General features: G+C 41.5%; 1 protein-coding gene and 1 long non-coding RNA gene across 5 annotated transcripts in view; one reads left to right on the top strand and one right to left on the bottom strand.

The window, feature by feature from the left end:
- Positions 1-932, bottom strand: part of LOC129350989 (uncharacterized) — a 4,889-nt gene extending 3,957 nt beyond the window's left edge. Inside the window, exon 1 of the long non-coding RNA XR_008604600.1 lies at positions 606-932. This is a non-coding gene — a long non-coding RNA (uncharacterized LOC129350989). The remainder of the gene's footprint in view (positions 1-605) is intronic.
- A 3,301-nt stretch (positions 933-4,233) lies between these two features.
- On the top strand, positions 4,234-25,727 carry fer (fer (fps/fes related) tyrosine kinase). Of its 4 annotated transcripts, none has more exons than XM_023263847.3 (20): positions 4,234-4,392; positions 7,346-7,471; positions 7,934-8,065; positions 8,179-8,352; positions 9,401-9,500; positions 9,809-9,992; positions 12,713-12,850; positions 12,934-13,053; positions 13,168-13,290; positions 14,857-15,055; positions 15,134-15,232; positions 18,230-18,436; positions 18,617-18,739; positions 18,823-18,879; positions 19,040-19,158; positions 22,883-22,977; positions 23,064-23,187; positions 23,256-23,410; positions 24,271-24,393; positions 24,484-25,727. In XM_023263847.3, the coding sequence occupies exons 2-20, from the start codon at positions 7,403-7,405 to the stop codon at positions 24,618-24,620; spliced, it is 2,478 nt and encodes an 825-aa protein (XP_023119615.1). In that variant the 5' UTR covers positions 4,234-4,392; positions 7,346-7,402; the 3' UTR covers positions 24,621-25,727. The 4 variants fall into 4 exon arrangements, with proteins under 4 accessions (XP_023119615.1, XP_023119616.1, XP_054875425.1 ...); XM_023263848.3 differs by having other exon boundaries at positions 18,233-18,436; XM_055019450.1 differs by having other exon boundaries at positions 14,857-15,232; positions 18,233-18,436.
- Positions 25,728-25,852: the final 125 nt, after the last annotated feature.

The following is a 25,852-nucleotide window of genomic DNA, read 5'->3' on the forward strand; positions in this document are numbered from 1 at the left end:
GTTCATTATTCTGCACAAAACACAAGAATTCACCTTAAATATAATTTTTTATAAATATTTTAAGTAGATTTTTTTTATAAATTATTTAAGTTGATTTTTAAAAAATCAACATAAATACACGTTTCTGCTTCCAAACATTAAATATTTAAAGTCCGTTTGATTGCACAGGAAGAGCGTGTGTTTGCTGAATGAAATCTGAACCTTTATTTCCTCTGATTCTGCTTCTTTAACAGTTTGTTCCTAGAATCTGTCCATCGTCTCTGATTTCTCCACTTTTAATTAATGTGACTTTAAAGAGAATCGTCTTCATCCTGATAAACTTATTTCAGAGTTTGTATGGATTCCATCCATTAGAAACTGATTAGGCACTGAAAGTCACTTTAATTAACAATAATTTGTTGTTGTTAAAGTAGGAAAATAAGCTGGTAATAGTTTCAGATCTAACAGGTAAACTCACCTGGTTCAGTCCAGACAGAGGTGAGTTTCAGATTGTAGGTTAAAGGTTCAGTCCTTTTTTAATCAGTAGTACTCTTACATCTGATTCAGCATTTGTCTGGTAATACTTCAGTACGTTTGGTGAGGATTTAAACCAACAGGTGACTCACCTGTTCAAACCTCCACCTGCTGCTTCTTCTTCTTCTGGAATCTCCTGGTTCTTCACAGAAATCCAGCTTTCTGCTTCTGCTGCAGTATTTCTTTGTTTCTTCTGATCTGCAGTAGAGATAAAGTAGAGGTGACGGAACAACAAATGTTTCTGCCTCTCTCTCCTGCCTTCAGAATGTGAGTGAAGCTAACTCGTCCACCTCGCCCAAACCTGTCTGACTGGCTGACACTCCCTCTCTCTCTCTGTTCATTCTCTATGGAGCTTCACCACCCTGCTGCTATCAAAGTTCTACTTTTATTACAGTCTAAAATTCATATTTTCTGCTGCACTTCATCTTTAGTTCAGATGTCTTTGCTGAGGGAAGTGAAGTGCTTTTTATTTCTGTGTTTGAATATCTGAGTTCATTGGCTGATATCTTTATTTCTGACACGTGTTCATTAATGACGACTTTAACCGACTTCAGTGAACTCATCGTCTCCAACCGGTTGGACAGAAACTGTTTCTAGACTTTCGTTCCTTCAGATTCCAGCTCCAAACCCCGCCCTCACCTGCATGATGTCATAATGTAGATAATAATGTAGCTAATGATGTCAGTAATAATGTAAATAATAATGTAGATAATAATGTCAGTAATAATGTAAATATTAATGTCAGTAATAATGAAAATAATAACATCAGTAATTATGTAAATAATAATGTAGATAATAATATCAGTAATAATGTAGTTAATAATGTAAATAATAATGTAAATAATAATGTCAGTAATAATGTAGTTAATAGTGTAGATAATAATGTAAATAATAATGTAACTAATAATGTAGATAATAATGTAAAGAATAATGTCAGTAATATTGTAGATAGTAATGTAAATAATGTCAGTAATATTGTAGATAGTAATGTAAACAATAATGTCAGTAATAATGTAAATAATAATGTAGATAATAATGTAAAGAATAATGTCAGTAATATTGTAGATAGTAATGTAAATAATGTCAGTAATATTGTAGATAGTAATGTAAACAATAATGTCAGTAATAATGTAAATAATAATGTAGATAATAATGAAAATAATAATTTCAGTAATAATGTAAATAATAATATAAATAACAATGTATCTAATAATGTAGATAATAATATAGTTAATAAAGTAAATAATAATGTAAATAATAATGTCAGTAATAATGTAGATAATAATGTAAAAAATAATGTCAGTAATAATGTCAATAAAGATGTAGTTAAGGTAAATAATAATGGAAATAATAATGTAGATAATAATGTGGGTAATAATGTAAATAATAGTGTCAGTAATAATATAAATAATGACATCAGCAATTATGTAAATAATAATGTACATAATAATGTAAATAATAATTTCAGTAATAGTGTAAATAATTATATAAATAATAATGTAACTAATAATGTAGATAATAATATAGTTAATAATGTAAATAATAATGTAAAAAATAATGTCAGTAATAATGTCAATAAAGATAGAGTTAAGGTAAATAATAATGTAAATAATAATGTAGATAATAATGTCAGTAATAATGTAAATACTAACATCAGTAATACTATAAAGTATGACATCAGCAATTATGAAAATAAAATGTAGATAATAATGTCAGTAATATTGTAAATAAAAATGTAAACAATAATATAAATGGTAATGTCAGTAATAATTTAAATAATATCAGTAATTCTGTAAATAATAATATAGATCATAATGTCATAATGTAAGTAATGATGTTAATAATAATATGGATAATAATGTCAGTAATGATGTAAATAATAATGTCAGTAATATGTAGTTAATAATGTAAATAATAATATAAACAATAATGTCAGTAATAATGTAAATAATAATGTAGATAATAATGAAAATAATAATTTCAGTAATAATGTAAATAATAATATAAATAACAATGTATCTAATAATGTAGATAATAATATAGTTAATAAAGTAAATAATAATGTAAATAATAATGTCAGTAATAATGTAGATAATAATGTAAAAAATAATGTCAGTAATAATGTCAATAAAGATGTAGTTAAGGTAAATAATAATGGAAATAATAATGTAGATAATAATGTGGGTAATAATGTAAATAATAGTGTCAGTAATAATATAAATAATGACATCAGCAATTATGTAAATAATAATGTACATAATAATGTAAATAATAATTTCAGTAATAATGTAAATAATTATATAAATAATAATGTATCTAATAATGTAGATAATAATATAGTTAATAATGTAAATAATAATGTAAAAAATAATGTCAGTAATAATGTCAATAAAGATAGAGTTAAGGTAAATAATAATGTAAATAATAATGTAGATAATAATGTCAGTAATAATGTAAATACTAACATCAGTAATACTATAAAGTATGACATCAGCAATTATGAAAATAAAATGTAGATAATAATGTCAGTAATATTGTAAATAAAAATGTAAACAATAATATAAATGGTAATGTCAGTAATAATTTAAATAATATCAGTAATTCTGTAAATAATAATATAGATCATAATGTCATAATGTAAGTAATGATGTTAATAATAATATGGATAATAATGTCAGTAATGATGTAAATAATAATGTCAGTAATATGTAGTTAATAATGTAAATAATAATATAAACAATAATGTCAGTAATAATGTAAATAATAATGTCTGTAATAATGTAAATAATTATGTAACTACTAATGACAATAGATAACAATGTAGATAATAGTGTAAATAATACTGTAAATAATAATGTAAATAATAATTTCGATAATAATTTCGATAATAATATAAATAATAATGTTAGTAATAATGTTGATAATAATAAAAATATGTTAGTAATAATATGAATAATAATGTTAGTAATAATGTAGTTAATGATGTCAGTAATAATGCAGATAATAATGTAAATAATAATGTAAATAATAATAATGTAGATAATAATTTCGATAATAATATAAATAATAATGTTAGTAATAATGTTGATAATGATATAAATATGTTAGTAATAATATAAATAATAACGTTAGTAATAATGTAGTTAATGATGTCAGTAATAATGTAGATAATAATGTAAATATAATGTTAGTAATAATAGACATGATAATGTCAATAATAATGTCATTAATAATGTAATTAATAATGTCAGCAATAATGTAGATAGTAATGTAGTTCATGGTGTCAGTAATAATGTAGATAATAATGTCATCAATAATGTAGTTAATGTAAATAATAATGTCAGTAATAATGTAAATAGTAATATCAGTAACAATGTAGTTTATGATGTCAGTAATAATGTAGGTAATAATGTAGTTAATAATGTCATCAATAATGTAGAACCAGAACCTGACAGATGTGGTTCTGGTATTCCTGGTCCCCGATCAGGTTCTGGGTATGGTGTTCCTGGTCTCTGATCAGGTTCTGGTTCTAGTACTGGTGTTCCTGGTCCCTGATCAGGTTCAGGTTCTGGTTCCGGTCGGTGTGTGTCATTGTTTCATGTTGGTTCATATTGTTTCTACCTGTTGTTGCATATTTATTGATTATTTGTTTGTTTTCTTCTTTAATAAACAACAATACCCCCCACCCCCCACCCCTGTTCCGTTTCCCGCGGAAGCCCCTCCCTGTTAGCCGTTAGCCTGGTAGCCGGACGACCGGAGCAGAAACCGGGAAACGGTGGAGAAAAACACGGACAAGAGGAGGACATGAGACCAGCGGAGGACGGCAGAGGCCCGCGGTGACCGGACAGAGAGTGTCCCGCCGCAGAATCCAGCTTCCCGGTAAGTTACTGCGGCTGAGAACTGACGAGGAGAAGTGGAAAAACAGCGAGCCCCCTCCCGACCGTCCCGGTCTTCCTCCCTCTGCCGACCCCGACCTGCCTCCATCGGCTCCGTGTTTACCGGAGGACGCGGCTGGAGCCCGGAGACAGCCGCGGGAAGGGTGTTTATGTCCCGGGAAAGTGTCTGCATGTCGAGAAAAGTGTCTTTATGTATGTCTGTGGAGCTGTTGGTTGGATTTAAAACCGCTTTGAACGAAGTTTAGCTGTTAGCATGTTAGCTCCAGTTTTCCTGTATTTCCAATGGACACCCAACAGATGCCGTTAGCATGTTAGCATCCCGTTTCCGTTAGTTTTAATGAGGAATCGTTATTGTTAACCTAGCTTTAGCTTCCCTTTAGTTTTAAGGAGTAGTGGCTACCGTTAGCTTAGCATCAGCTTCCCATTAATTTTAATGAGTAGTCGCTATCGTTAGCTTAGCTTCAGCTTCCCATTAGTTTCAATAAGTAGTGGCTATCGTTAGCTTAGCTTCAGCTTCCCAGTAGTTTTAATGAGTAGTGGCCATCGTTAGCTTAGCTTTAGGTTTAATGAGGGGAGTTGAACAGAGTCAAAGAAGTGTTTGTGAATTTTCAGCCTCTTCATTTGGTCTGTTTCTGAGGAGCTTTAAAGGGAAGTATTTTTGGAGCGTTAAATGGAAGGTCTTTAGTGGTTTTGACTCAGTCACTTTAGTTTAGGGATCAGTTTGTAAAGTATTCGATCAGAAGTTTGTGGATGTTTTGGAAGCTGCTATGAGTTCAGAATCAGAAATCCTTTATTGATCCTCGGTGCTTCCAGAAGACGTCAGTTATTTCAGGAGTGTCTTTGATGCTTTATTTGTCTCCTGTTCATTTCATTTGAGGCTGAAAGATGTAGAGATGGAAAGAGTTTGTAAAGATTGTAGCTGAAGTCCTCAGTGATAGCATAATGTGCAGCTAAAGTGGCTAACGCTAGCTTTGATGTTCAGATCTGTGTATAAACTGTACTGCCGAGGGAGCTTCAGAGATGTTAAACGGTAATTTAAACCAGGACTGGGTGGGTTTCTGTGTTAGCGTCTGTTAGCTTCTCTCCTGCTCTCTGTGCTCATTAAACTGCATTTTAATCCAGTTGAACTACACTGAAGCTGCTCTCCTTTCCAGATGTTTCTGTTGTCAGGCAGCAGAACCAGGTTGAAACTGTGAAACTCATCCAGACATGCTAACCAGGAGTAGCTTCATTTAAATACGGATTTTCTAACATTGTCTGACAACACAGAGTTAAAAACAACTGCTGAGAATTCACACATTTACTGTAAAATGATCCTCAGAGAGAACACTAGAAGATAGAAACCCTCATTCATCTGCCAATCACAGACAGAGAGAGTCTTCTTCCTGAAGGGGGCGGGGCCAGCAGCAGCTCGTTTAAAGCTACAGACGAAGGCTAACCCATTTAATTTAGACTCCTTCTAATGCGTAATCCTTTTCCTGGGCTGGGAGGTCCATCTGGTGGATCTTTCAAGAGGGTCCTTCAGGTGAGGGTCCATCAGGTGGATCCTTCAGGAGGGTCCATCAGGTGGATCCATCAGGAGGGTCCATCAGGTGGATCCATCAGGTGGAGGTCCATCAGGTGGATCCTTCAGGAGGGTCCTTTAGGTGGATCCTTCAGGAGGGTCCATCAGGTGGATCCTTCAGGAGGGTCCATCAAGTGGAGGTCCATCGGGTGGATCCTTCAGGAGGGTCCTTCAGGTGGATCCTTCAGGGGGGTCCTTCAGGAGGGTCCATCAGGTGGATCCTTCAGGAGAGTCCATCAGGTGGATCCATCAGGAGGGTCCTTTAGGTGGATCCTCCAGGAGGGTCCATCAGGTGGATCCTTCAGGAGGGTCCATCGGGAGGGTCCATCAGGAGGGTCCATCAGGTGGATCCATCAGGTGGATCCATCAGGTGGAGGTCCATCAGGTGGATCCATCAGGTGGAGGTCCATCAGGTGGATCCTTCAGGAGGGTCCATCAGGTGGATCCTTCAGGTGGGTCCATCAGGTGGATCCATCAGGTGGAGCCGTCCAGCCCCATACATCCCAGATTCATGGGGAGAGTTTTCCTGCAGACTGAAAGGCTTGCTGTATCAGTGTCTGAGGGTTATGCTTTATAAGTATTGTTCTACAGCTCCAGTAGCTAATGATAATATATTAAAAACCCTGAAAATTTGTTTTAAAATATTAAGGTTTGTGGCGTTATTGATGTGAGCTGCAGCAGTTTAAAATCTTTACTTTGCAGTTGTACGGCTTCAGTGTTTTATTGAGATTATAGTGTTTTTTGTGAGTGCGGCCTCCACCTTCACCAATAATCACACATTTATCCCTTCTTTAAGTTATTACATGGAGAACAACATGCTGCTGGAGCTTTTATTGCTGGTAATTCTCCATGTAGACGAGTGAAAACTGTCCTTGCTTTTCTTAGTTTACTTCCATCAAGTTATCTGAGAACATATTAGAGTATTTTATTTCTGTTAGGACAGTCTGTATGCTGTGATCCTAAAAACATTTTTTCTTATCAGAAACAGCCCAGAGATTGAGGCAGTTTATAGTGTTTGAAGTGTACATCAGTCTTAATGTTAACAGATTGTTGTTTCTCAGTTTATTACATCCATACAGTACAAGCACCTGAAAGTATATAAAATATATTTAAAACTAAATCACAAGTTCAGGATCAGTTTCAGTCCAAAAATTACAGCACCGTCTTATCCTCATCCTCAGATTGCTAGGCAACAGGAGCGGTGACAACATGCAGTAAGACGTCCGTCGTCGACCAGACTGAGTTAGCGCTCAGATGAACTGATCGTCCCTCCAGGAACCCCGCCTCTAACAAAACGTTCAGAACCAGGAGGACTCAGAGAACAGAATGGGTTAAAGAAACCTGCTGAAGGGTTATTATTGTCTCCACACAGGACCATGCAGTCATCTTCCTCTCGTCCTGCTGTGTGAGAGACAGACTGTGAACCAGGATGGGCTTCGGTCGGGATCTCAGGAATTCCCACGAGGGATTACTGAAGCTGCAGGACTGGGAGTTAAAGGTACAGCTGTCAATGTTTCAGTGTTTATTACCATCAATCAGCTACAGAATGGTCAGTAAGGTCCATGTTTCAGCATTTATTACCTTCTATCAGCTACAGAATGGTCAGTAAGGTCCATGTTTCAGCGTTTATTACGGTTATTCAGGAGGAGGATGGAGAGGTGTGTTTTTATCAGCAGTCAGCAGAGATCTGAAATAACCAGTTACGGAGGACAATGTGTAGTTCACACTGAAGCTTTAGAAATGGACTTTAACATGTTACAGAAAGCTTTAAATAAACTTTATTAACATGTTACAGAAAGCTTTAAATAAACTTTATTAACATGTTACAGAAACACTGAGCAGTAGAGCAGCTTTAAATAAACTTTATTAACATGTTACAGAAATTTTTAAATACGCTCTATTAACACGTTACAGAAAGCTTTAAATAGACTTTATTAACACGTGTAAACGTTCCCTCCAGCTGCTGGAGACAGTGAAACGCTTCATGACTCTGCGGGTGAAAAGCGATAAAGAGTACGCTGCCCTTCTGCTCAGCATGACTCAGCAAACGGAGAAACAAGAGACGACAGACTACGTCAGCACCGTCAGCAAGGTGAGCTGGTCACCTTTGGGTTCAGTGGAGCAGCTTTAAATACATTTTATTAACATGTTCTAGAGACCCTTTGAATAAACTTTATTTACCGCCTCAGTCTGTGTCTCTGTCAGTCGTGGTCACAGGTAGTTCGTCAGACGGAAGCGTTGGGCCGAATAATGAGGAGTCATGCTGACGACCTGAACTCCGGTCCTCTACACCGCCTGGCCACGCTCATCCGAGACAAGCAGCAGGTGAAGAAGAGCTACCAGAGTCTTCATCAGCAGCTGGAGAGCCACAACCACAAGGTCTGATTCCCGACAGGGAGAAAAAACTTTTATTTCTGCTGCTTTTTACACACAAACAGAAACCAAACAAAGTTTGAACCAATAATATGAATCTTCAGATAAATAGATTTGTCATTGGGTCACTACAGCGTCAGAAAAGAGAAATGGGTCTGGAGGTGTCACTTCATCTCCTTTCTCCTGCCAGTGAGTCCACACCAGCCGGAACCTTGACTTGTCTGCCTTTACACACATCAGATCCTATTGATGATAAAGCCTCAAACATGGGTGAAATGTGGACCATGCTACCTTCCTGGTTTGAACATTTTGCCCTGTCTTCATTTCCAAGCTCCAGTCTGATGGATCTATTGAATCCTTCAGATCTGTTGGAGGCTGATGGACCCTAACTCTGTCCTCATCACGTCTCATGGCTGTGGAAATTATACTTGTGGAGATACCAGACCTTAAAAATAGCTTGAGGGTGAACATACAAATCTGAAAATATGAAATTCAAAATTCAGCCAAATGTTTTACAGAACTTTTTTTTACCCAGAAATTTTGTGCCCCAAATAAAAGAATGCGTGAAACTGTGAAGAGAATCTGAGCCAGATGTTCCAGTTGTATAATATCCTGTCATACTGAGATGGAAATGTGAGCGTATCTGACTCAAAGAGCTGCAACTGTTCATAACTAGAGGTTTATTTTGGTGACATGTAATTTAAACTACTCTTCATTATTCCTTTTAAATAATTTATCAGACATGTAGACAGTACTGTACATCACAGCGAGCTAACATCAGCTAACTAACGTTAAAGCTAGATAACATTAGCTCTGCTTCTCTATTCAGTCAGTGTAAATATTGAGGAGCAACAACCTGAAATCTGCCCGTTTTAATGAGGTGATGATGAAACTGTGATGTCAGAATGAGGTTCAGTTTGAATGAACAGTTTGCAGTCCTGATGATGTCATCCAGTGCAGATGTGAACATGTGTGCACGCCAGCAGCAGAGTGGATCCCGAGGGCCTGAACAGTGGCTACTGAGGTTGATTTGTTCATCTTCTGTTGTTGTCAGGTAACCAGGGGTGACCTGGAGAAGCTAAAGGCGACATATCGTCAGCTGAGCCGCGACGCAAACAACGCCAAAGAGAAATACAGAGAAGCTCTGGCCAAAGGTTAGTCCTCCTCACAGACCTGCTGCAGGGTATTTATCCTGATCAATAATTATCTGATCAATACTAGATCATATTATCCCGATCAATAATTATCCTGATCAATACTAGAGCACATTATCCTGATCAGTAATTATCCTGATCAATACCAGAGCACATTATCCTGATCAGTAATTATCCTGATCAATACTAGATCACATTATTCTGATCAGTAATTATCCTGATCAATACTAGGTCACATTATCCTGGTCAATAATTATCCTGATCAGTGCTGAGGTCATTACCTCTAAATGTGTGTCGTCCAATCCCAGGCCGGGAGGCGGAGCGTGCCCGTGAGCGTTATGACAAAGCGACAACGAAGCTCCATGTCCTCCATAACCAGTACGTCCTGGCGGTGTGTGGAGCTCAGACCCAGCAGGACAACCACCGCAGGAACGCCGGCCCTGCCCTGCTGGACGGACTGCAGAGGATGCAGGAGGACATGACGCTGGCCCTGTGAGTCAATCAATCAATCAATCAATCAATCAGTCAATCAATCAGTCAGTCAGTCAGTCAGTCAGTCAGTCAGTCAGTCAGTCAGTCAGTCAGTCAGTTAATCAATCAGTCAGTCAATAAAACTTTATTTATAGAGCACTTTTCATACAATTAAAATGCAACACTAAGTGCTTTACAACATTTAAAAACAAGAAAAACAAGAAAAAAACCCCATGACCCCTACCTGGAGGAGTACTGATAGATGCAAGGACACTTTGTCGAGTTTTCTCCCAAGTAAACCCAACAACCTGCCTTTTAGATCCCACACCACTCTTAAAATCATTTTATGGATTCTTTGAGGAACAGTTTTTAAACATTATAAATTGTTCTCTTCAGACGGGTATCTTCCCCACTGCCTTTAAAACGGCGGTGGTGAAGCCCCTTCTGAAGAAGAGCAATTTAGACCCCAATGTTTTTAATAATTACCGACCTGTATCCAACTTACCGTTTTTAAATAAAATTTTAGAAAAACTGTTTTTTAACCAAGTCAATGACTTGGATTTAACATTTTAGAAAGACAGTCTGGTTTTAGGATGAACCACAGTACAGAGACAGCACTTTTAAGGATTTTAAACGAAATCAGGTGGAATTTGGATAATAAAAAAACTAACAGTGTTGGTTCTACTGGATCTAAGTGCTGCTTTTGATACAGTAGACCATTACATTTTATTCAACAGACTCAAACACCTGGTCGGCCTCGCTGGTACTGTTTTTAACTGGTTCAACTCTGACCTCACAGACCGATGTTTTTATGTAAGTATGGATACGTGTTCCTCAGGAACCCATGAAATTAGGTGTGGGGTTCCCCAAGGGTCAATTTTAGGTCCCATTCTTTTTAATCTTTATATGCTTCCTCTTGGGGACGTCATCAGGCGATACGACATCAGTTTCCATAGCTACGCTGACGATACACAGCTGTACATTGCTGTGTCTCTTGATGACACAGGGCCAATAGATTCCCTTTTAAATTGTATTTTAGACATTAAGTCATGGATGGCAGTGAACTTCCTACAGCTCAACCAGGACAAAACTGAGGTTTTAGTTATAGGTCCTGAAGGCCAGAGAGAGAAACTTTTATCTAAACTACAAGATTTTAAACCAGCAAAATTTGTAAAAAACCTGGGCTTGATTTTCGACTCTGAGCTGAATTTTATGCCACATATTAAACAGATAATGAAAATAGGTTTTTACCGCCTCAAGAATAGCCAGAGTCTGCCCGTTTCTCTCTCAGGCCAGCAGGAGGTGCTAATGCATGCTTTTATCTCTTCTCGTTTCGACTATTGTAATGCCCTGCTCTCTGGTCTTCCCAAAAGGAGTATTTTTAATCTCTAGTTATTACAAAACTCAGCCGCACACGTGCTGACGAGGGCCAGAGGGCAGGAACACATTACACCAGTTTTAAAGTCGCTGCATTGGCTCCCCGTCTGCTTCAGGATCCATTTTAAGGTTCTTTTATTAGTTTTTAAATGTCTTAACGGCCTTGCGCCTTCTTATTTATTTGATCTGCTTTTAACGCATCGACCCTCGCGGATCCTGCTGGTCCTCCGGTACCGACCTTTTAATTATACCATAAGCCAGAACTAAAACTCATGGCGAGGCGGTATTTAGCCACATGATAGATAGATAGACCTTAATGTCCCCAAGGGGATATTTGTTGTCACAGGCACTATCAGGTACATAAAAAATACACATATCATGGATAATTGAGCACTGGACAATAGGACACACACATGCTGGTGAGGAATGGGTGGGAGACACACTACTGGTGATTAAGGGCAGCAATGGCGGAGGTGACAAAGCTTTTGCTAAAGCGTGCCCATTTCCACCTAAGAGTCCTGTACCTCCGGCCAGAGGGCAGTAACATGTCAGAAACATGTTGTTCAAAGGTAAGTTTATTGTCAAGTGTGAGTCCGAGGTATTTGAAGTGATGAACACGTTCGACTGTTTTGCCATGAATGGTGGTAGGAGCCAGGTCCGGGGTGCTTGAGTAGGTGTGGATGAGTAGCTCCCGCCTGTGGAACAGCCTGCCGGAAAACCTCAGGACTGCAGAGACTGTCGATGTTTTTAAAAGAAGGTTATAGATACACCTTTTTAATCAGGCTTTTAACTAACCTTTAATTCCTTCTAATGTTCTTATCATCACTTATTTATTATCTTATGTATTCTTATTCTTTTAACTGTTCATTTTATTTATCTTATCGTACAGCCCTTTTATCTTATACTTTAAAGTTATTTAACTCCAGTGTTTCCTCAGGGGGGTCCTCCACACTGAGTCCTGTATCTGGTCTGCTGCTGGGGGTGCTTTCTGCGGGTCCCTTCAGCCCGGCTGGTTGTGGGGCTCCCCACCTCGGTGTGGGGGTCCCCCTGTCTGTCGGGGTCCGGATGCCGGCGCCCCAGGCGGTCATAACCTGCGGCTCCTCCCAGTGTGGACGACCCCAATGGAGGCGTTTTCCATGATCCTCAGTGCCATGCCGTGAAAGTGTGTGTGTATGCATGTGTATGTGCAGTTGCGTGTTTTGGTGTTTAATTCAATGTTTTTAATGCTGTAAAGCACTTTGTGGTGCAATTTTATTGTATGAAAAGTGCTATACAAATAAAGTTTGATTGATTTATTGATGTACTACTGCAGTACAAGTACCTGGAGGAGTACTGATGTGTACTGTTTGTGTGTACTTCTGCAGTAAAAGTATCCTGGAGGAGTACTGTGAGATCAGCAGCCTGCTGACTGAGGAGGTGGTGAAGGTCCACCAGGAGATCTCAGCAGCCGTCCAGCAGATCGACCCTCTGACTGAGTACCAGCACTTTATCGATGCCTACAGGTCAGAGATCACCTGGTTACCATGGTAACAGACTGTCTCTCCTGCCTCCTGGTTGCCGTGGTAACAGCCCGTCTCTCTTTCAGGTCTCCAGAGACTCCGGAGGCAAACGTGGAGTTCGATGCGTCCCTGTTGGAGGACACGGACAACCTGCCGGCCAATGAGCTGCTGTGGAACACGCTGACAGCTGACAGCCTGCAGTCCATGTGAGCTTTGCGTAAACCTCTAGCCTCCATCTAACAGATGATTCCTGGACTTAGCAGAAGCACAACCTAAATCTGAGCAGACGAGGAATCCAAAATGTGTTTGTTTGTTTCTAGCGTGTCATCAGCAACAGAGGAACTGGCGCTGACTCAGCAGAACCTGCGGACCAAGGAGGCGCTGGCCGATGACCTTGACAGAAAAATCCAGATGAGTCAGCAAAGCGCTGAAAGGAACAGCGAGTGAGTGTCAGGAGGCAGATCCTGAGCTGTCCAACGTCCTGACTGTCCTCTGTAGATCATAGATATACGATATATAGATATGCTATATAGATATCTACAGCATATATATCTAGACTGTGCTCTGTACACCATTGTACACCAGCAGTCTATAGTCTGGACCCAGCTTCTCATTAATGGTTCTTCTTTATTTCCATTATAGATTCTCACTGAAGGCATCAAACTATGAATGAGCATCTGGAATTATGGAGGAAACAGCAAAGTGTGAAATAAGTCAGAACATGTTTAATATTTTGGATTCTCTGATTCCTGCTTTGAACTCTCTTGTTATTCTCTGGATGAGCTTCATGAGGTAGAACCTGAAATGGTTCTCCAACAGTCTTGAAGGAGTTCCAGAGATGCTGAGCTCTTGTTGGTCCTTTTCCTTCCCTCTGAGGTCCATCTCATCCCAAACATCTGGATTGGGTTCAGGTCAGGTGACTGTGGAGGCCAGATCATCTCCATCATCTCCTTCTTGGTCAGATAGTCCTTCCACAGCCTGGAGGTGTGTTTGGGTTCATTGTCCTGCTGGAGAATAAATGATGGTCCAACTAAACCAAACCAGATGGGATGTCATGTTGCTGCAGGATGCTGTGGTAGCCATGCTGGTTCAGGGTTCCTTCAGTTTGGAATAAATCCCCAATAGTGACCATCACACCTCCTCCTCCATGCTTCACGGTGGGAACCATGCATGTAGAGACCATCCCTTCACCTTCTCTGGTCTCACAAAGACACGGCGGGTGAAATCAAAGATCTCACATTTGGACTCATCAGACCAGTAGCGCTTGATGGTTTTAGAGACTGAAGTTGGGGATACATTCAAAGTTTTTACAGTTTTCCAGACTGACTGACCTTCAGTTCTTAAAGTAATGATGGACTATCGGTTCTCTCAGCTGATTGGTTCTTGCCATAATCTGGATTCTAACAGTTGTCCAATAGGGCTGTCAGCTGTGGACCAACCTGACTTCTGATGGACCAACCTCATTAAGAAGGAAGAAACTCCACTAATGAACCTTGACAAGGAACATCTGTGAAGTGAAATCATTGTTTTTTCCGACCTTTATTAATCCCCAGAGGGAAATTCTGTGTTTCGCATATCAGAGCGCAGGGTCAGCCATGGTGCAGCGCCCCTGGAGCAGGAAGGATTAAAGGCCTTGCTCAAGGGCCCGATAGTGTTTGAACCTCTGACCTTTGGATCAGTAGTCCAGAACTTAACCGTTGCACCACCACTGCCATACAATTTCAGGTTCTACCTCATGAAGCTCATCCAGAGAATAACAAGAGTGTTCAAAGCAGGAATCAAAGAATCAAAAAATATTAAACATGTTCTGACTTATTTCACACTTTGTTGTTTCCTCCATAATTCTAGATGTTCATTCATAGTTTGATGCCTTCAGTGAGAATCTACAATGGAAATAAAGAAGAACCATTAATGAGAAGCTGGGTCCAGAGTACAGACTGCTGGTCTGTTTATATCATATATGTGTGTTTATGTCTTATATCATGTCTGTCCTCTGTCTCTGTCCTCAGCTGTGTCCTCCTGCTGAGTCAGAAATTGTCCCTCCTTGAGCTCCGTCAAACTGTCCAATCCCTGCGCAGCTCTGAGGCCTGTCTCTCTTCCCAGAAGGCCCTTCTGGACGCCAAGATGGCCACTGCTGCCTCCCCTCCCCCCGCTCCACCTCCCCCTGCTCTACCGTATGAGGACGATGCTCGCTCCGTGGGCTCCACCGTAAATACCACCATTATTATTATTATTAATTATATCTGTCTCTCTGTCCTCTCATGTCTGTCTCTCTGTTCCTTCCAGGATAAGTCGAAGGAACGTAGTTCTCGGTTCGACACTCTTCGTCATTCTCTGGCGGGGATGATCCGTTCTCCTAAAGTGATGCTGGGTTCTTCCACCTCGGTGAGATCCTTCACAACCTGATGATCCGTGTTCGTTCTGTTTATCCACCCATCAGGTAGAACAGGTAGATCACCTGTCTGATGGTGGTCCCTTCATGCTGCTCAGCTCCTCAGTGGGGCATGGAACCAGGACCTCCGTAGTACTGTGGGTCCAGTGGTTTCTGTGGGTCCTGTGGGGTCCAGGGGGGTCCTACCTAGACCAGGCTGATCCTGGACCATCCCACAGATGATCATTAAGATCTGGATCTGAGTGTGGAACCCAAATGAACTACTTAGCTCTGTCGTGTTCCCCGGGTTCTCCTGAGCAGGTTCTGTGGTGTGTCGGGGTTCTATGTCCTGCTGAGGTGGAACCTGGAACCAAAGACTGCTGTTGCCATGGTGATGGTAGGTGGTACCTGTCAATCATCCATGTATGTCAGGACTCAAGGTTCCCAGCAGAACGTTGGATAAGAACAAGATGATGGATGTTCTTCAGCTGTCAGTGGTCAGAATGTTGTGGCTCATGGGTTATTTACCTGTCCCCACCTGTCTCACCTGTCCTCACCTGTCTTCACCTGTCCTACCTGTCCTTACCTGTCCTCACCTGTCCTCCTGCTCTCAAGTCTCACAGTGTTCTTTCTGCTGTTCATGTGGAACATACGTGGAACAGTTTCCAGTTCACGGTCTCTGCAGCGTCTGGGCTCTTCTAGCATTTGGATCAGTCCTGAGAACTTGCAGTGGAGAACAACTGGTAGAACCTCCTCCTTCGACCTGAAGGAGCAGTAGCTCCAGCCCCTCCAGAGATCTGAGTTCCTCCTCAACTCACTGAACCAGACCAGGAGAACCAGGACCTCTGACCGGGAGAACCAGGACCTCTGACTGGGAGAACCAGGACCTTGGACCATGAGAACCAGGGCCTCTGACTGGGAGAAACAGGACCTCTGACAATAAGTACCAAGACCCCTGACCAGGAGAACCAGGACCTCTGACCGTGAGAACCAAGACGCCTGACTGGGAGAACCAAGACCTCTGACCGGGAGAACCAGGACCTCTGACTGGGAGAACCAGGACCTCTGACTGGGAGAACCAGGACCTCTGACCAGGAGAACCAGGACCTCTGAACGGGAGAACGAGGACCTCTGACCATAAGAACCAGGACCTCTGACCATGAGAACCAGAACCCCAGACTAGGAGAACCAGGACTTCTATGTCCAGCTTCATTTTGTTCCAGTTTTGAGAATCCAGGCCACTCTGAGAACGTTCTAATGATGGGCGGATCGTACAGGAAGACCAGCTGCTTGGTTCTGTCTGTGAATTCTCCATGTTAATGTTCTCCTTGATGTTCCTCCACTGTCACTGCATCCTTTCTTAGCTGCACTCAGTAGCAGAAGGATGATAGGACCCCCCCACTGACAGGTGTGACCAGGTGGTTCTAGTGCTGTGTGTTTGGTACTGTCTCATACAGTATTATCTCTGCCATCATAATGTTCTGTAGACGTCCTGTAGAACCCAACCATCTGTCTGAGCGTTCTCTACCTTCTGTATATCCATGCTCCACATGGTGATGGACGCTGCAATGCATTGTGGGTCAGAATGGAGAAGATGCTCTCTGCAGACCGACCAGACATAGAGAACGTCCGGATATTTAATGTGCTGTGTATTAGTTATTATTTTCCTACAACGAAGTACGACGGCAAGAGGAAGCAGATAGAAGCCATCGGACAGGTGAAGCAGTGGATGACCTGGGATGGAGTGGAAAAGAGGAACATCTCTGGTCCAGAGCTGTGGGATACAGAGATGTTTAGAGGATCCTTCACCATCAGGGCGGCCTATGATGTCCTGCCATCACCCAAGAACCTCAGCCAATGGGATGGTGAAGACCCTACATCTCACTGACTCCAGCTCCACTCGGACACATCTTAGTGGGCTGCAAGACCAGCCTCGCCCAAGGCTGTTACACCTGGAGGTACAACCAGGTGCTGAAGTGTCTGGAACTGGTTTTGGAGACTTACTGGAGCAGTGTTAATGCCCTTCCACCCACGTCGACCCAAAGGCAAGAAACAACATTTATCCAGGAGGGTGAGGGTCCTCTTGGGCGGGCTCCAGATCCTGGGCAGTTGAGAGGGGCTTGCAATTGGAGGATGCTGGTAGACCTGGACCAAAAGCTCTGCTTCCCACCTGAGATCACATTAGACAACCTGCGACCAGACCTGGTGCTATGATCAGCTTCACTTCATCTACATCATGGAGCTCACAGTGTCTTGGGAGAGCTCAGTAGAGGAGACCTATTAGCTCAAGAAGCTGAGATATATGGAGCTTCCCACCGATGCAGAGCAGCAAGGCTGGAAGGTGAGGGTCTGACCAGTAGAAGTAGGCTGAGGAGGATTCATAACCACCTGGACATGGTTAGGGTTAGGGGTCTCATGTATGCAAGAAGGAATATCATCGTCTAGTCCTAAACAACAGATCTGTATTTGGGCGGATGGTGCAAATTAATGAACATCATAGTTTGCACAAGGCTCCAGTAAATCAGTTAGATTTAAGGCTGATTTCCATCCGTTGTTCTGAACGTCTACGTGTTGTAACACAGTGGATCTCTGTCTGCTGGCAGTATGGAGCTACAGATGCTGGAACTCATGAGAGACTTTCATCATGTTCTGGTTTTTTATGATGGAAGGAACAAGTTTGTTCAAAAATGCTGCAGTCTGAGTCTGTTTCTGCAGGTAGAGTCGATGAAATATAACTTGAGTCATGGGGTAGGGTCGATACAGGTCACCTGATCAATAGATGATCTCATCAATAGATCAGATCTGATCAATAGATGATCTGATCTATTTATGAGATCATCTGTTGATCAGATGATCTCATCAATAGATGATCTGATCAATAGATGATCTGATCTATTGATGAGATCATCTATTGATCAGATGATCTATTGATTAGATCATCTGATCAATAGATGACCTGACCCCTCACTGACCTGCTGACAGGAAGTGTTCTTCTTGATGTTCCCCTGCAGCAGTTCTTCGATGTGATCCCCACGTCAGAGCGCCCCCTGGCGGAGCAGGAGTGGTACCACGGAGCCATCCCTCGCACCGAGGCCCAGGAGTTGCTACGGCAACAGGGAGACTTCCTGGTCAGAGAGAGTCACGGCAAACCGGGAGAATACGTCCTGTCGGTGTTTTCTGATGAGCAGCGGCGACACTTCATCATCCAGTACGCAGACGTACGTATGCAGATACACCTGAACAAGTCCATCGCCATGTTGTTAGTATGTTATTCTATGTCAGACTGTAAAACAGCGTGTTGTTAGTATGTTATTTTATATCAGGCTGCAGAACAGCATGTTGTTAGTATGTTACTAGTATGTTATTATGTATTAATGAAGGTAATCTCTCTCTGGTAGAGTCAGTATCGCTTTGAAGGGACTGGCTTCTCCACCATCCCTCAGCTCATCGAGCACCACTTCTCCACCAAACAGGTCATCACCAAGAAGTCTGGAGTTGTGCTGCTCAACCCCGTTGTCAAGGTAACCGCTCACCACATACAAGAACAGGCGTGTTCAGTCGGCCGTGTTATAGTGAGTCTCACATTCAAACTGTTTCTGTGCAGGACAAGAAATGGATCCTGAACCATGAGGATGTTCTGCTGGGAGAGCTGCTGGGAAAGGTTCCTGTTCATCATGTAGTCTCACCTGACCCTTACCTGTCTCCCACCTGACCCTTACCTGTCTCCCACCTGACCCTTACCTGTCTCCCACCTGATCCTTACCCGTCTCTCACCTGACCCTTACCTGCCTCTCACCTGATCCTTACCTGTCTCTCTGCAGGGGAACTTTGGGGAGGTGTTCAAAGGGACGCTGCAGCGCGACAAAATGCCGGTCGCCGTTAAAACGTGTAAAGAAGATTTACCTCCTGAGCTGAAGATCCGTTTCCTGTCGGAGGCCAGGTGAGCCACAAACATTAAACTAACATTAAACTAACATTAGACTAACACTAGACTAACATTAGACTGACACTAACATTAGACTAACACTAGACAAACATTAGAGTAACATTAGACAAACATTAAAGTAACATTAGACTAACATTAGACTAACATGAGACAAACACTAGACTATCATTAGACTCACACTAGACTCACATTAGACCAACAGACTCACACTAGACTAACATTAGACTAACAGACTCACACTAGACCAGTGGTTCCCAAACTGGGGGGCACGCCCCCTAAGGGGGGCGGGGAGATATGGCGGGGGGGGCTCAGTGACAGGATGGCCAGGTCTGTGTGTGTGTGCGCACCTATGTACTGATCTTGAGTTTGGTATTGTTTAAGTAGAAATAAATGATCTCACTTCAATCATGGATGTATATTTATGTATATTATTGATACAATTTTCATGCAAAGAGGTCAACCCAACCAACCAAACTAAATCATCCAGCAGCAACATTTGAAATTCTGCTGGAAAAACGCGGACCTGGCAACCCTGCCTGGCGAGGCTAAACATAAACAAATGATGCATGCTGCAGCGCAAGCTAGCAGAGCATGGAGAAGTTTGTGACAGGAGGACGGCCAGGTAAACGGAAAGCAGATGAATCTACACCAAACCTCACAACAAGTAAAACAAAGGCAAGAAAATATGACGAAGCATATGTTGCCCTCGGCTTCACAAGTACAAGTGTGGGTAGTGAAGAGAGGCCACAGTGTGTTGTGTGTCTCAAAATATTAGCTTCGGACAGCATGAAGCCAAATAAGTTAAGGTGCCAATTGGAGTCTGCACATCCCGAACACAGAGAAAAACCTGTTGATTTCTTCCAAAAGAAACTACTCAACTGTCGTGAACAACAGAGTCGTTTCACTAAAGCAGCATCTGTACCTGGAAATGCCCAACTCGCCTCATATAAGGTCGCCTACAGAGTTGCTCAGTGTAAAAAGCCGCACACTATTGCCGAGGAATTAATACTTCCTTCTGCTATTGACATGGTTTCTACCATGATTGATGAAGCAGCAGCAAACAAACTAAAGGCAATTCCTCTGTCAAACAATACTATCGGGAGACGCATTTATGACATTTCAAAAGACATAGAGGAGCAGCTTAATGATAAGATGAGAGACAATCGTTTTGCACTGCAGGAGGATGAAGCGACTGACAGTTACAAAGACTGTTTATTGATAACATACGTCAGATTCATTGATGCCGATGATTTGAAGGAGGATTTGCTCTTCTGCAAACATGTAACTAACAGAGCCACTGCAGAGGAATTGTTCAAAATCATTGACACTTATTTGAAAGAGGCTGATCTGAAATGGGAGGACTGTGTGGGGATCTGCACTGATGGGGCTCAGGCTATGTTCTGGAAACGAGGAGGGCTGCCAGCGCTCATCAGGTGCGTCTCCCCTGATGTGCAGTGGACACACTGTATGATACATGGAGAGGCGCTGGCATCTAAACAGTTGAGTCCCGAGCTGAACGACGTAATGACAGACATCATTGCCACAGTGAACTACATCAAAACAAGACCCGCCAAAGCCCAGATTTTTGCAGCTCTCTGCGAGGAAATGGGATCCGACCATACAGCTGTTTTGTTTCACAGTGAGTCCCGATGGTTGTCACGTGGGAAGGTTTTTTCCAGGGTGTTTGAATTGCGCGATGAAATCAGAATCTTTTTGGAGGAGGAGGGTAATGAACTTGCCCACAAGTTTAGCAATAACAACTTCCTCATGAAACTTGCATACCTCAGTGACATGTTTCAGAAACTCATTGAACTAAATCTCCAGATGCAGGGCACTAAAACACACCTCCCACAGCTGGCAGATAAAATCACATCTTTTACAAGAAAACTGGAGATGTGGGAGAAGCGAGTGAAAGAGGGGAATATAGACTCATCTGAGAACCTGAAATCATTGATTGAGGACAACAAGCTGCAGAACACATTCATCCATGCATGATCAGCCACATCTCTGCCCTACAGAAACAGTTTCTGAGGTATTTCCCAGTGCAGGATCCTACTGAATATGACTGGATCCGTGACCCCTTCAGTTCAGCACCAGCAGCTGACTTCAGCGCTGCAGAGGAGGAACAGTTCATTGATGTCACCTCTGATTCAATAATGAGGCTGCACTTTAACTCAATGACACTGGCTGGATTTTGGATTGGAGTGGAAAAGGACTACCCACTGCTGGGCAGGAGAGCCCTGACCACACTTCTTCCTTTTGCCACATCTTACCTGTGTGAGATCGGTTTCTCTGCAGTTGCCTCAATCAAGACAAAATACAGATCAAAGCTGGACATTGAAAATGAGCTAAGAGTGGCAGTCTCACAGCTGCAGCCTCGATTGGAGAAAATCTGCAGCACAAAGCAAATCCACATCAGTCACTGAAGGGACTGTGGGACTTGAAGTGTATTTAGAAATGTTGTTAGAAATGTTGTTTTTGCAGAAAGTTTTTGTTTATTACTAGAGAATTGTTAACATGTCATTTTTGTGCAGAGAGTAAATTTTGAATCTTGAAAGGAATTAATACTGATAGTAAAAATATAAAATTCATGTTACAAAGTCACTGCTTCCACTCCAGTGACTTATTCATTAGTTTTTTTAGGAAGATGTCACACTTTTGCAGTTTTCTCTGTTAAGTTAAAATACAAAATTGAGATATGTTTGCTCACTTTTAATGCTTCCACTCTTAAAAATGATGTGTTCCTTTTAAGAGTTTTCAGTAAGATGTCACAAACTAAACCTCATATAAATTCTACAGGAGTTTGCAAGCAAAAGATGTGTCTGAGAGTATGTTGGCGTGGCTGCATGCAGGTAGGGGGGGCCAGAAAATATTTTTTCTTCCAAAAGGGGCCCTGCAGAAAAAGTTTGGGAACCACTGCACTAGACTAACATTAGACTAACATTAAACTAGCATTAGACTAACATTAGACTAACATTAGACTAACACTAGACTAACATTAGACTAACATTAGACTAACATTAGACTAACATTAGGCCAACATTAGACAAACATTAGACAAACACTAGACTAACATTAGACAAACACTAGACTAACATTAGACAAACATTAGACTAACATGAAATTAACACTAGACTAACATTAGACGAACACTAGACGAACACTAGACTAACACTAGACAAACACTAGACAAACAGATAAACATTAAACTAACACTAGACTAACAGTAGACAAACATTAGACTAACACTAGATGAACACTAGACAAACATTAAACTAACACTAGACGAACACTAGTCTAACATTAGACTAACATTAAACTAGCAAGACACCGAACCCCTAACTGCTCCTGATGGGTCGTGGTTAGCGCCTTGCATGGCAGCTTCCGCCATCAGTGTGTGAATGTGTGTGTGAATGGATGAATGTGATGTATAATGTAAAGCGCTTTGGGTATCGTTACAGGTATAGTAAAGCACTATATAAATACAGACCATTTACCATTTACCATTTAACACTAGACAAACAGTAGACAAACACTAGACAAACAGATAAACATTAGACTAACATTAGACTAACACTAGACTGACACTAGACTAACATTAGAGTAACATTAAACCAACATTAGACTAACATTAGAATAACAGTGGACTAACATTAGAGTAACATTAAACTAACATTAGACTAACATTGTGAGTGTTCTTGCGTCTGATTGGCTGCAGGATCCTGAAGCAGTACGACCACCCGAACATCGTGAAGCTTATTGGTGTTTGTACGCAGCGTCAGCCCATCTACATCGTCATGGAGCTAGTTCCTGGTGGGTGGAGTTACCTGTCAGGTGCAGGGTTCTTCTTGGTCGGGTTGGGTTAGGTGTGTTTGCTCACCTATCACTGCGTCTGCCAGGTGGAGACTTCCTGTCCTTTCTGAGGAAGAGGAAGGACGAGTTGAAGACGAAGCAACTGCTGCGCTTTGCTGTTGATGCTGCAGCGGGAATGGCTTACCTGGAGAGCAAGAACTGCATCCACAGGTACCCAGGTGTTCACCAACAGGTAACCAGCAGCTAGTTTACCTGAGATAACTGTCTCTGTCTCTCAGGGACCTGGCAGCCAGGAACTGTCTGGTGGGGGACAGCAGTGTGTTGAAGATCAGCGACTTTGGGATGTCTCGTCAGGAGGATGACGGAGTTTATTCTTCATCAGGACTCAAACAGATTCCCATCAAATGGACCGCACCTGAGGCCCTGAACTACGGTACCACCTGTCCAACATGTCCAACACCTGTTCAACATCTTTAACACCTGTCCAACATGTTCAACACCTGTCCAACATCTTTAACACCTGTCCAACATCTTTAACATCTGTCCAACACCGGTCCAACATCTTTAACACCTGTCCATCACCTATCCAACACCTGGCCAACATGTCCAACACCTGGCCAACATGTCCAACACCTGGCCAACATCTTTAACACCTGTCCATCACCTATCCAACACCTGGCCAACATGCCCAACACCTGTCCGACATGTCCAACACCTGTCCAACACCCGTCCAACAACTTTAACACCTGGCCAACATTTTTAACACCTGGCCAATATGTCCAACACCTGGCCAACATCTTTAACATCTGGCCAACATTTTTAACACCTGGCCAATATGTCCAACACCTGGCCAACATGTCCAACACCTAGCCAACATCTTTAACACCTGTCCAACACCTATCCAACACCTATCCAACATGCCTGACACCTGGCCAACATCTTTAACATCTGGCCAACATCTTTAACACCTGTCCAACATGTTCAACACCTGTCCAACATCTTCCAACACCTATCCAACACCTATCCAACATGCCTGACACCTGGCCAACACCTGTCCGACATGTCCAACACCCGTCCAGTACCTGTCCAGCATGTCCAACACCTGGCCAACATCTTTAACACCTCTCTAACACCTGTCCAACATGTTTAACACCTGTCCAACATCTGTCCAACACCTGAATAAAGATCATGATTGGACAAAGTTTCTTATTTTAACGTTGAATTTCCAGCAGCCAATAAAAACACCAACTGTGATTGGCTGCTGACTGTGTCCTGCTCTGTGATTGGCTGCAGGCCGCTACAGCTCGGAGAGCGACGTGTGGAGCTATGGCATCCTGCTGTGGGAAACCTTCAGTCTGGGGGTGTGTCCTTATCCTGGGATGACCAATCAGCAAGCCCGAGAGCAGGTGGAGAAAGGTAGAGGAGAACTGTGATTGGTTCATTAAAGAACATTTAAATGTTGACTGTGCGGTAACCACGGGAACCTCCTGTCTCCCTGGTTGCTAGGTTACAGGATGGCGTGTCCTCAGCGTTGTCCTGACGACGTGTACAAACTGATGCAGCGCTGCTGGCAGTACAACCCCGAAGACCGCCCCAAGTTCTCCGAGCTGCAGCGAGACCTGGCTGCTATCAAGAGGAAGTGATGTCACCAGCAGGAAGTGATGTCATCAGCAGGAGACACTTTTATTTATGTTTATCCAAAAGGGGCATAACCAGTAAGTGGGCGTGACCACCAAGTGGGTGTGGCTTTAGTATGTCTTCAATCAGCTGATCACTAATATGGAGATAAAAATTAAATAAAAAATTTAAATTAATTTAAATTGAATTTAAATTTCAATTCAGTTACAGCAGAAAACGGTAAACAAACTGTAAACAAACACTAAAACAGTAACCATACAGTAAACAAACACTAAATGAGTAAACAAACACTAAGTAAATAAGCTGTAAACAAACACTAAAAGAGTAAACAAACAGTAGACAAACGCTAAAACAGTAAACAAACAGTAAACAAAATGTAAACAGGCACTAAAAGAGTACACAAACAGTAAACACTAAAACAGCAAACAAGCAACAGTAAAGAAACTAAACAGTGAGCGAAATGTAAAAAAAACACTGAAACCAAAACAAATGGTAAAAAAACAGTAAACACTGAAAAAGTAAACTAACAGTAAATAAACAGTCAACAAACAGTAAATAAACAGTAAACAATCTTCAGCTTTAATTTTCAACTCTTTCCAAAATGAGGAAAAATTGTGAAGCTGTTAAGCCACGCCCCCTTCACGCCAACTGACCTGTAACCATGGCAACAGATCCATTTCATTGTGGACCAATCAGCCCTTAACAAGTTTTTTTTAATCTTTACTGATTTTTATTTTTATTTATTGTTTTTATTAGTTTATGATCCGAGCGGTCAATCTTCACAGACCACGCCTACCTGAAGCCTTATTTCGACCAATCAGTGAACTCCACCATTAACCAGTTAAATTAAAACATCACAAGCACTTTGTTTATTGCACTGGTTGTCATGGTAACTGAACTGTGAGTCCTGATTGGTCAGCATCACTTCCTGAACTGTGTGAGGGCGGAGCCTGAATGTTGGCATTGTCAGAGCTGGAAGCTCCGCCTACTGACTGTTACTGTAAATAATCACTAATCGTCTGTGTTTTCTATTTGTTTAAACTCTTTATAACGTTATCATTTATTATGAAAATAAAACATTCAAAGTGAAAATAAACAAAATATTTCCAGTACTTCAGTGATCTGGAATGTTTTTATTTTTTACATTATTATTTACTGAAGTATTTGATTACACTGTTGAAGTACTTTTACCTCATTCCTATTTTATAGTACTTCATACTTTTACTGCGTTTTTGGC

This window comes from Amphiprion ocellaris, chromosome 17 (assembly GCF_022539595.1).
Source record: "Amphiprion ocellaris isolate individual 3 ecotype Okinawa chromosome 17, ASM2253959v1, whole genome shotgun sequence".
NCBI classification, from domain to species: domain Eukaryota; kingdom Metazoa; phylum Chordata; class Actinopteri; family Pomacentridae; genus Amphiprion; species Amphiprion ocellaris.

Coding starts and splice junctions, on each gene's coding strand:
- fer (XM_055019450.1), top strand. CDS start 7,403: ATGGGCTTCGGTCGGGATCTCAGGAATTCCCACGAGGGATTACTGAAG. Junction 7,472..7,933: donor TGCAGGACTGGGAGTTAAAG/GTACAGCTGTCA, acceptor CGTTCCCTCCAG/CTGCTGGAGACAGTGAAACG. Junction 18,437..18,616: donor TCATCATCCAGTACGCAGAC/GTACGTATGCAG, acceptor TCTCTCTGGTAG/AGTCAGTATCGCTTTGAAGG.